The sequence below is a fragment of the Platalea leucorodia genome, assembly GCF_965183815.1.
Source record: "Platalea leucorodia genome assembly, chromosome: 2".
Classification (NCBI taxonomy): domain Eukaryota; kingdom Metazoa; phylum Chordata; class Aves; order Pelecaniformes; family Threskiornithidae; genus Platalea; species Platalea leucorodia.
Genome location: NC_138824.1, coordinates 64827891 through 64839897, shown reverse-complemented (window position 1 = coordinate 64839897; position 12007 = coordinate 64827891). Strand labels below are relative to the sequence as shown.

Here is a 12007-nt window from a genome sequence, read left to right as displayed (position 1 = left end):
GTGCAAGACTGACGCCGCTTCCACGCTGCCAGCTCGCAGTATTTTTGCAAGCCCTGTCACGCTTGAAATGTTCTAAGGTTCCAGCTCTTCAAATCATAGCCACCGGGTAACAACTGATTAGAATTGCTATTTAAGAAAGATGTATATTGAATTCTCCTCAGTGGTTCAAAGCCAGATTTTAAATACATATATATGTATATATATGTATAAACACACTTTTATTTTTTTATATACATATATATAATTAATTTGTAAACTTCAATTTTAAAGCCAGACTTCTTCCAGTTTTTCTAAGGCTTGAATTACAATCTTAAACATTTTCAGCCAAACGATGTGGTGCCCTTGGCCACTAGCACACAGAGGGAGCATGCTGGTGGCATCCCCACAGCTCTTCCTTTTCCCCACACAGACACAGTGTTTGAAGGATGGTCTGGGTAGCAGCAGGGCACCTGAGGGCTAAGGAATTGCCTTTTCTGTTGTCCATATTATGCACAGACATAGAAAGAACATATCTAGAAACTGTGGAAAGGACATTAACAAGAGTAGGACTGGCAAAACTTAATTATCTTTCCGTATTTTCTCACAAAACCAATTTAATCGCCAATAGTTTCATTGATTTCCCCCTCTTCTCAGGGTCTGGCATGCCCTTATTTAATTCAGTCTAGACCCTTGTGCATTAACAGAGCCTGATTTTCAAGGAAAAATACAGCAAACACAGATACAAGTCCTCTGCTTCCTCAGCACGTGCATACAGACCGTGTTTCTCCGGATAACATGCCAGTCACCAGAAATACAAAGCCAGTGTGCATAGATGGGAAAAGCCAGGGCATTCTCCTTCCGTGCATCCGTGCACCACTGCTCTCACAAGACAATAGGAGTAACATGGTAAATGACAACGTGGCCAATGATAACTTCATAACAGGACCAAATGATCCCCTAAGAAGCTCACAGTAACACTTTTAAGAATAGCATCTATTCAGGAAAATGGCACTCTAATGACTTCGCTCGGGATAACTTTCCCCTGGCACTCGGCTCGCCCTCGCAGTGCTTCCACCCTGGAGCAACGGCATCCGCACGCACGCCGGCGCTCCCCGAGCACGCAGCCACGGCAGGCACAGCTGCCGGTGCGGATTATTCTTGCCAGAAGCACAAATAATCTCCTTGGGAGGCTCTGTGTAAGGACTATTGCTGGAGGGAAAGAGCACATGCACATTAAAATGCAGATTTTGCTTCCTGCCTCACAGGTCTAGTCCTACAATGACCTTCTGCTGCTGCTGTTGTAATACCAGCATCTGCAATACCTTCCCGATGGATTTCAGTGAGCAAAGGCGGGATAGTCCTTCGGTTCAGCCAGGCAGACTCCAATAGCCTCAGCAGGGCTGCAAGGGCTGAGCCATCCTGCCAGAAGAATTTCCCAAATTCAGATTGCTCAGGGGCAACCAGCACCTGGCAACTGCTACCTTAGAAGTAACCTCTGCACCACTGATGGGATGCTCACCATGGTTCCTGAGCTTTGCCTGGGCTCCACAGTCAGCTCACGACCAGCACTGCACCCTCTGCAAAGGTTATTGGGCTATAAAAAGCACCGCTTGTTATTAGCTCTGGCTCCCAAACACCTTCCCTTCCTTCTTCCTTTGCAAGGCCTGAAACACCACATCCAGGTCACATGTTGTCACAACAGGACAGAAGTACTTGGCCCCGATACACCCATGTGAAATCAGAGACAAGGGAACATCAACCTCCCTTTGCCAGAGCCGTAGGGGCTCACGCCCATCGTGAGGACAAGGCTGGTGAGACGGCTGCCCCACGTGGCAGCCTGAACCCTCCTTTTGGGGACCCTGACCCTTCCGCAGCGCTCGCGCTCATACACAGCAATTCATTTGCCTCGTGAGTCGCAAAGAGTTAAGGTCTTCCTAAATTACAATTCAGAACGCCTTGTTTAGCCAAAGACCTCCATCATTAAAAAGACATTGATACTAATATACAAGGTGTTTATGAAAAGATCCTAATCTTTGCTCCCATCAGTCCTGATACCACTCCAATTAATAACCAAATCAATGTCAACACCGGTGCCCAATCCTCCACAGGGAGAACGAAGTTTTCTTCCAGCCGCGTGCAGAGCCTCAGCCTGCAGGAGAGAGCCGTATTTATTTTCCCGGGGCCAGCCTCGCACCGCTCCCCTCGCGCCTCGCTGATGCAGGAGCAGCGAGAGGAAGCGGCTGTGTTTTGGATCAGCCTCCCACGCGCGGCAGAGCAGCTCCTGGGTTGTTTAATCCCATGCTCGGTGCAACGGCTGGGGACGGTCTGTTCGACGGAGGGGGGCCAAGGCGTGCGAGACCCAGCACGCTTCCCCATCCCCTGGCTTCGAAGCGCTGAACCAGCTGCTCTCGCCCCCTCCGGGAGCCCCTGACGGGAGGGGCGGGGGGGACCACAAGGTGCCAAATGGCTGCTGCATCGCATCCCCCGATGCGTCTTCCCCATCCTCCCTGAACGAAACAAAGCTGTCCTCAAAACGATGCTTTCTGTCGAACAGCTGACCAAAAATGAAAGTACAAACAAAACTTAATGGAGCGCGAAGCCTCATATGACAAGGAAAATTCCCGCTCCAGTTCTGATCTCTGTTTACAACACCGAAAGTGGGTCAAACTGGTCCGCGATGGAGGAATCTGTTTGGAAAATGATCTCTGCGAGGAAAAGCATCTAAGCGGCAGACAACTGCACTGCAATGCTTCCACGGGGATCCTCTCCCCGCCATCAAAGCAACTCAATTATACAGCGCAGGGTTGAAATCCGGTAACTTGAAACCACGGCTTTTCATTCAAACGACCTGAATTCAGCAATCCCCTCTCCTTTAGAGCAGATCAACTGACCAGGGTGTTTCAGTACAGATCTCTGTGCTTTAAAAAAAACTAAGACATGGCTGGGTTTGGTCAAGGTTGGGGGGGAAGCTGTTGTGGTTTTTGTTGGGTTTGTTTCCATTTTTCTGTTTTTTGGGGTTGTTGTTGTTGTTGTTTTTTGGTTTTGGTTTTTTTTTTTTTTTTTTTTTTTTTTAATAACTGCTCTCCCTTTTGTTCCTTTCCCATGTTCGGGATAAGGTTATTGAGCAGCACCATCACGCTGCCTCACCCAACTATTTTGTTTTACCCTGTCACGTTCTCTTTCAAAATGCAAAGGAATCATAATGGCATTAAATGGGAGCCCAAAAATGAGAGAAACAGTCTGTAATAACGTTACTTTCCAACGTATTTTCATTCCGAGTTCTTGGAATCTGGTAAATTTAATATCTGTCTTTTGCTGCTGCTCAAGATAGAAGATGACTGTAACGTAAACAAATTTAGCCAAAACTTCCTGACAAGAAGCTCTGTACGTTATTCTGTGCAAGGATGGTATACAAATACACTGCAATCTAAAGGAAGACCAAACTAACCAGCCTTCAAACCCACTAATTTGTTTTATCAACTTAAGAAAAATCTGTTCTTTGACCTTCAAGTGCTTCATTCCTTTTATGGTCACACAACCTTTATTTATTAAAAATTTTCTACTAATTACTCTCAGGGTACCCGGAGGCTTTAAAAAGCAGAAAAAGCAAAAAAATGTATTATTACATTCCTGCACATATTGAGTCTTCTTTCTAAACAGTTTTTGAAAGAAAGAAATGCATTTATAGACTTCTGTAGAAAACACCTTAAGAAAAAAAAAATGATAAATTTTTCTTCTTATTTATAATTTGTATTTTTTTTATGTTCTCTTTGGTTTTAGTTACTGCTTTGTATTTACAGAAAAATGAGCTCTGTGAGTCTTCAAAGTGTCTGCTGATGTCAGATATTTATAGAAAGTTATGATCTGAAATGATTTTAAGAACTGAAAGAGCCTACATCTGCAGGAGAAGTCTTGTATCTTTTAGACTTCAAAATTGTCCAGTTTGAACTGGAGTCTTTCAGGACAAATAAGGAATAAAAGGGCTCATCTTTAAAATGCACTCAGTATAAAAACATATGATGTAAAAGAACAGTAGTAGCAAAACAGGCATTGAAAAAAGTAACAGAATACAGGGAAGGATGTAAATTTTGTACGTTTTTATCAGCAAAAAGAAAAATAAACAGAAAAGGTATTATGGAAATAGTTCAGACTTATAATCGTAGCTGAGAGCATGAAAGTAGTATGTGGTATATACTCTGAGTCTACAGAAAAAAATATTCACAAAGTTGGATGGGAAAATGAGTTAATGAGTCTCTCAGACACATCTATGAATTAGAAAGTGCAATGTGAAATGCCCACAAAGATAAATACAGTTCTCCGCACAAAAAAAAAAGAAATTTTAAAAAAGTGTTATTCCTCCCCAGACTTTAACTAAGCCAAAGACGGAGGAGACGTGCTAGGTCGGCAGGGACCTCCGCCAGCCGCCCGTCCCAGCGCCCCGCTCGACGCGGGGCGAGCTCAGGGAGGTGGGAGGCTGCGAAGCGCCAGCTCTCCTCCCGCCTTGGCCGCTGTCCCAGCCCGCACACCACCCGCTGCCAGCCCCGCACCGCCACCGCCGCCCCACGGGGCCCACGCTCAGCCCCCCTGACAGCCCCACGGGGCCCACGCTCAGCCCCCCTGACAGCTCCTCGCGGGCCGGGCTGGCGGCGGGGTAGGCTGTGGGGAGCTGTGCGCCTCTGCAAACCCGCCTCCGGGTGTGGGTGCTGTGGAGGAAACCCCTGCCCGAAGATCAGAACTATTCGCTCCTCTGACGTGAAAAGAAAAGAGCGCCTCTCGTTCACACTAACTGAGCCGCTCCTGGTTATACCATGCACAGAAAAGCACGTTAAGTTGGGAAACGCTGTTCTAACACTTACTTCTGTCATGCTTTTTCATTTATTTCGTTGTTCAGTAGAGTCTGTTTCCCGAATCGAGTTCAGGACCCCATTTTACTAGGCTTGACATCCGCACAGGGGGAAAGACGTTTTCTGCCCCGAAGCTCAGGACCCAAAGCCCAAGATTTTGGAGAGGTGCTCGGAGAGGGTGCCTGGAGCGGCGCGGTGGGACGGGCTGCCAAGACCCTCCTCGGGCTTGGTGCCACCAGGCAACAGAGCCCGGGGGCAAGGAGGCACGGGCAGAGGCGGGCAGCCAGGCGGGGGATCCCCACGCTGAGGGGACCCCTGCCCTCAGCCCCACGTCACACGCGTCACCCTGGACGGCAGAGCAGGACATTTACGCGCTCTGGAGCCGCAGCGTACCGGACCTCAGTCTGCACCTCACGTACCGCAGCCCTACAGCCGCAGCGCCTCAGCAGCAGACACGCGTCCTCTTCAGCTCTATTGCCCAAACAGCCACTTCTGGGAAAATGGTGGCGGGGAAAGCTGGTGCCGGCAGCAGTGGCTTCGGCTGTCCCAGCTAGCTCTGCTGGTCACTGTGGTGGACACCGAGCTACCCACGCTCACGCTGCCCGCGCTCTCATCACTTCGATCGCCCCTTGACAGCGCCACGGGATCCTGCGGGGTTTCCGTGTCCCCACGCTGACTCCTAATTTGCTTGTGAATTTAGGGGGCCAGGAATGACCTGCTACATCCAGCAGAGTGGGACTCCAGGCCAAGGCCAGGACCTCCACGCTACAGTACAACACAAAAGAGCAACGACCCCGGTTGGTGGTGAACTGAAGGGAGAGAGCCCAGTCCAGTGCCCCACCGAGCTCAAAGCACTGGTTCTCAACTCCGTGGGTCAGCGGACGACTTGAAAAAGAGCCACAAAAGGTAACAAAAGCCCATTGTCAGCAGGCTCCAGTGCGTGGAGTGGTCTGCCAACTGCAAAAGGTGAAAAATACGGCATTATTTTCAAGCAAAGAGTTTCCCTATCAGCATAGCAGATGACCTTCGTCAATCTTCTCTTCACCACCCGGTCCTGGCTCGTAAGGAAAGTTTCGCCAACAGGCGGGTCGCTACGTGTGCTACGTTGTTGAGCTCCAGGTGAGACAACGGCATCGTCCCAAGTCTTGAGGCACGGTTATCGAAAATCAAAACCCTCCTCTCTAGCTGAGCTACGACGGGAATTACATACGCACACGCAACACATAAAAGTTACCTGACAGAGAAAATTTTCTTAAAACGCGACGCCGAAAAGAACTGCAACGCGTTTTTTCAACCCGAAAAGGATGAGAATTTTTTTCCACGGGCTACCGAGCAGTAAAAGACCCAAATAACGCTAAAACAGCCTTCAAGAACACTAAGCATCAAACATTAAGATGTCCTTCAGAGGCTGGGAGGGACGAGCTGAATCACCTCCCAAGTGAGGTGAGGCACCGACTGCTCCAGCAGTTGCGTCGACAAGTTTGCGGCCGGCTCGTGGCATGCCAGAAACGGTCCATAAACCCCCCCCTCCCAAAAAACCAAGGTGCTTCTCCCATGCACATCCAGGACCTCGACTGGGAGAGCGGAGCATTTTTTAATGCAAAACACTTGCAAAATCGTGGCCCTGGAGGGGAAAGCCCTCTCCAGCCCGGCTGCCCGCTGCCGCTCCCCGCTCTCCCCCCCGGGCCGGGGCTGACCCCCCCCGCCCCTCACCCCCGCCCCGGGCCCGGGGGGGACCCCCCTCCCTCCCGCCCGGGCGGCGGCGGCGCGGGGGGCCCGGCGGCGGGCGAGGCCGGCTGCGGGGGCGGCGGGCCCGGCTGCACAAAGGGCGGCGGGGGGCGAAGGGGAGGGGGGCAGCGGGCACTTACTTTGTCTATGGTGCCCGGGAGCAGGCGGTCGAGCAGGCGGCAGAGCACCACCCCGTCCTTCAGCGAGGACTGGAGGAAGCCCTCGGGGTCGGAGATGGTCTTTTTGGGCGACTCCAGCACGCCCAGGGCGATCAGCCACGTAACGGTCTGCTCCGCCGAATTCATGGCGGCGGCAGTGGCGGCGGCGGGGCGGGGGTCGCGGCACCCCGCGCCTCGCGTGGGTTTTGTGTCTCCCCGGGCGGGGGCTTCAGGCGGAGGCCGGCGCCGCCCCCATGTGAATGCAGATGACGACGCCCCGGCCCCGCCACTGCCGCCGCCGCCGCCGCCGCCGCTACAGACACATGCAGCTGCAGTGCCGCCTCCTCCCCGCCCCCCCGCCGCCGCCGCCGCCGCCGCCGCCGCCGCCCCATGACATCACTGGCAGCGGCGGCAGGCGGCCCCGCCGCGCGGGGGCAGCGCGCCCGCGGAGAGCCGCGCCCCGCGCCGCGCCCCGCTCCGCGCCCCGCGCCGCCCCGGCCCGCGCCCGCGCCCGCACCGCAGCCGGCGGGGCGGGCGGCGGCTGCCCCCTAGCGGGCGGACGGCGCCTCCGCGGGCGCGCAGCGCGGCGCGGGGCGGCCGGCAGCGGCGCGGGGAAGGAGCCGGCGAGGAGCAGCCGCCCACCGGCGGCCGCGGCCTCCTTCGGGGGCGGGAGAGCGGCCGGGTCCCCGGCCCCTCGTTTCCTCCGCGCTGTCGCGCTGGGAACAAGCCCCCGCGGGCCTTCGGTGCCAGGCTGATTCGATACCAAAAAACCCCCGGTTGATCCCATTTACCGGATTTTTGCGTTTGCTCGCCATTCCCGTGCGCGAGGAAGCCCGTTAAGGAGCCTCGGCCCCGGCCCCGCCACCACGCCTGCATCTCGCCATGTGCCTCCCCGGCGCTCCCCCTGCCAGCTCCCACCCGGCGCTAGTTGGGAAGCCAACGTAAACACTCGGAAGGACCGGGAAGGCCAACCTGAAACAGGGCGGTGAAAGCATTCCTCTGCTTTTTATTCCAGCAGAGCCCATTCCTCAAGACTTTGCGTGGACAGCACCCCACGGGACTTCGCTCGGAGAGGACCCTATGTGCAATCAGTATTTTTTCGCTAAGACCTGGCCAGGGCTCCCCGGGGCCCCTCTGTCGCCATCAGCCTCCCTGATGCCGCACACACGCTGCAGAGGTGATGCCAACGCCTTCCCCTCGCACCCCACCCGACCCCCTCGAGGGGCAAAGCCGCCTTCAAGGCAGCGTCAGAGGGGTCCTTGCCAACCCAGAACTCATCCCTCTGGTGTGGCTTCCAGCCTGGCTCGCCACGGCCGCCGGCACCGCAGCCCCAGAGCAGCGTCTCCGGCAGGTTCCTCTCCTTGTCCAGCATTCCCTCCTGAACCGTGGGCCAGCCCACCACGCTTCTCAGAAAGACAGAGGTGGCTTTGGATTTGAGATGAGATAATCTAAATCCAACGTTCAATCTCCTTCTAACCCCTAAGAGAAGCAGATTTTCTTAAACGCTGGCGCCTGAGGTGTGATACCTCTTCCAGAATTTGTTAGCATCAACCATTTGAAACTTTGTCTTTCCTTTTGCCCCTTCCATACGTATTTTAAGCAACAGCTTCCTACCCGGTAGCTGGTTAGCTATGAAGAACACAAATGTGGCTAGTTTTTGCCATCGGAAAGCCGTGTGGATGGCCCACCTGGAGACCTTTGAAAGAAGCTTGCCAGAGGTGGGAGAACTGTTTCCAAATCTTTAGCGGACAAAAGTGGAAGCACCTGGAAGACTTAGGAGCATGCCAATCTCTTCCTGCCTGCCTTCCTTGTCAGACTTTCCCCTGCAAGGTATTCAGCGCAGACCACCCGAACTCTCTGCACTGCTCCCTTCTTTTATCCTTTCCCCAGCGCTGACCCTTCATACCGCAGGCTCGTAGGACGGACGGTTATTTTGCATCTGCGCCATCCAGCAAGTGGAACCCATGCCACGGTGGGAGTTTTGAAGTAACACAAACGATGAAACATACAATTATTGCCAATCTGCACTCCTCTGTTTCACAATTAAAGCTGTTCTGATTCTCTTCTGTCCTGCCTTTGGTCCCGCTTTTGCTTCTAAGTCATAAACTGTCTAAGTTTGCTTCTAAGTCATATCTTTCTTTAAGCTCCCATCACAATAATGTTTAAGCAATCTAAACTCTTTCTGAAGGTATTGAGAGGCATGATTTTAACCACCTTTTTCTGCAAAACATTTTAAATATATGCAAAGCTGAAAAAGTAATTTTGGTACTGACTCTCATAAATAAAGGATAGATATGGAGCACGTATGTAGGTTCAGGTAACTTCCAGGTCTTAAATCTCTTTATGCAAGCAAAGAGATTTTTATATGTTGATTTTTTGTTTGTTTGTTTGTTTAATAATATGTGGACCCTTTTTTGAAGAAGAGAGAAATATTCTATGAAATACGTCATCCAGCTTTGGGAGAGATCTAGTAAATTTAATAGCGCATCATTTTCTGTAAATAAAAATTAAGCAGCTGACAATTTATTTGGTCTTTCCCAAGCTTTTGTCATATTCTTATGAGAAGTTACTAAGGAAACGAGGTAGGCACGAGGTAGAAGGTAAATTTCTGCCACGGATTAGAAAGTGGTTGAAAGACAAAGCAGCAGGAATAAATTGCCAGTTTTCAATTTGACTAAAAAGTTACCAGTAGAGATATCTCCTCTGTTCTGTGCTATGAACTAACTGGAAGTCACCAAAAGGCAATTGTACTTCCGCAGGTTTTATTTAGTCTTTTAGCCTGAGCAACAGGTTTTAGAGGAGGGAGAGCAGGAGAGGAAGGAAATAGCAGGTAGAGAAAGCTGCTGCTTCATTTTGGACTCTCATTTGCCATTTTTCATTTTCAGCTGTTAATACCTCATCTGCCTGCCCCCGGAGCAGCAATGAGATGCTTTGGCCGGATACATGACTCTCTGCTTTCCCGGTGCTAAACCAAGGTCAGGATTTCGATGGGGAGGAGACTAATTAAATATCGGTCCGGCTTGAACAGAAATTGCCTTGACAGTCTGTAATTAGCTATGTAGGGGTCATACTGGATGAATCACTGTGCTGGGATTCCCACCCTATATGTAATTATCTCTGTAGTTGTAGCCTAGGGAAGTTTACATCCCTCTGAGTAAAAACCTCACCCCAACAAAGCCACACTTCTGTATGAAGCTCAGAGATGATGATACATTTCCATGTCTAGTTAAACCTACCTTTCAAAAGTATCTTGAGACTTGTAGGGGAGCTAGTCTTTTGCAGTTACTGAAACCAGCTATCACAAGTTCAGTATCACCAGCTCTCTTTGCTGTTGATTTGTCAGCTGAAGGTGTCAGTTAAAATCTATACGCCAAAGATGGTGCTGGTGAACTCAGGAAGGCAGATCCATGAGCTGCGTAGTCCTGGCACAGGTGACAATGGAGAAAAGAAACACAACAGAGAACCAATTATTTCATTATCTTCCAAGTTGCAAAGTATTTTAATAAGCAGATGCAAAATTTCTGGTCCTGAGAAGCCTGTCAATCAAGCATAAATAAATGAGTACCATACAGAGTGCAGCTGATGTGCTGATGCAGAATCGCAAATATGGGACTCTCAGAGCAGGTGTTTAACCAAGGGCCACAGCGCTGTGATGCTCGGGGCTGCAGGGCAGCGCGGGGGGTGGCCAGGCAGACTGGGGCCTCTCAGACAGGGTTCACGGTAGGCAGTATGCTGAATGCAGAAATGTCCAAGGCAGTTCCAAAAAGAAAAAAAAAAACACAAAGGAAAAGGTGCTTCTAAACCTCTTTCTTTCATGGGGGCTGCAGGCACCTGTTGCAGGGCCTGAGGGAAAACAGGGATGCTGAGCATGGTTCGGGCTTTCAGCTGGGAGAGAGGTGCCCCGGAGCTCAGATCCCTGATTTATTCCCCCTGGACACGGATTTCAGATCTCTCAGGCCTCTAGCCCACTTGCTCTACTACTTCCTGGGCAAGTGCCTTTAGGGTCTGTTCAAAAGCAGAAACAGTTTATTTTAAATCAATGCAGCCTATTGACACCATGCTCTGATTGAGCTCAGAGTCCGGGCTGCTGCCAGATCCTTAGCAATCTTAGTCTTAGCAGTCGAAATTTTTGTTAACACCCATTTCATTTGACACGGTAACTTAAGAAAATTCTGTGTGTTATAAGCTTTATCGCAGTCACCAACGCTTTTGTAGCTTTTACCCTGGCTATGATCTTTAGATGGAAATATCCGCAGAGTCCTCGGGCAAGTCTGCGATAGCCCAAAATGTAGCTCTGCTTCCGTGCTCCTGAGAGCATGAATTCAACAGCCACACTGCCTTTCCCTTCTAAGTGCAGTTCAGGATAATGGCATTGATCCGCTGCATTCTTTATACTTTCAGAAACCAACAATAAGTGTGTCTGCTTTAGGCAGAGACGAATATAAAACAAAGGTCCTTGCCATGAAGGGCTTAGTCTAAATCACAGATGATAGAAGATGAAGGATAGACCTGAGAAAGGAAGAAATGAAGAAGGACAATGGGCAGCAGTGCAGTCACACGTAGACTCTCTCCACAGAAGGAAATCTATTTTAATTGCCATTTTGAAAGTTTTATTCACACTTAATGAGGACTGAGAAAGAAATTAAGGAAAAGAATTGAATGGCCAGAAATCAAAATGGCTAAAATGACTGAAAATGTTTTGAATTTAAACAAAAAAAAAGGAGCTGAGATTTTCAGATTTTTTTTTAACGCATGCATGCTGAATGAATAGAATTTGCCAAATTTTGCCCTGTATTTTGTCAGCATGAGATGGAGTAAGAGTTTTTCTAGCATTGCAGGCCGGGCGGAAGCAAATCAGTGGTTCCCCTGGGGAAGGTCTTGGGGGAGGGGAGCTGGCAGCGAGCTCCACCATTTCGGGCCAGCCACAAAGCTGTGTCCTGCAAACCGAAATATCAGATGCAGATCCCCAGCTGGTGGAAGCTGTCACAGCTCCCTTGAAGATGATGAATCTGTGACATTTTTTAAACAGTAAACTCTAAAACTTTTGCAAAGAGCTCTGATTGCAGAGGTCCGACACGACCATCCATAAAAAGGGCAAACCGGATTCTAGGATGTATCTGATGACTTTTGGGCAGAGTAAAGGTAAGAAAGAGTGTTACAGAGTCATTAGTAAAACCTCATTTGGAGTATAGTGCAGAGACTTGGACACTCGTGTTCCAGAAAAATTAAATCACACTGAAACAGAGTCATTAGAAGACTGACAGTGATCTTATGGGAGCTTGGCTTGTTTGCCCTGGC

At 50.4% G+C, this 12007-nt stretch overlaps 1 protein-coding gene across 3 annotated transcripts in view; it reads right to left on the bottom strand.

Annotated features, from left to right (window-relative positions):
• Nucleotides 1-6856, bottom strand: part of ARHGEF7 (Rho guanine nucleotide exchange factor 7) — a gene marked incomplete at both ends in the record, with an annotated part of 126250 nt that extends 119394 nt beyond the window's left edge. For all 3 annotated transcript variants that reach the window (XM_082304892.1, XM_082304894.1, XM_082304893.1), the window contains one exon: nucleotides 6692-6856. In XM_082304892.1, the coding sequence (XP_082161018.1) occupies nucleotides 6692-6856 (165 nt within the window). The remainder of the gene's footprint in view (nucleotides 1-6691) is intronic.
• Between the last annotated feature and the right edge of the window lie 5151 nt (nucleotides 6857-12007).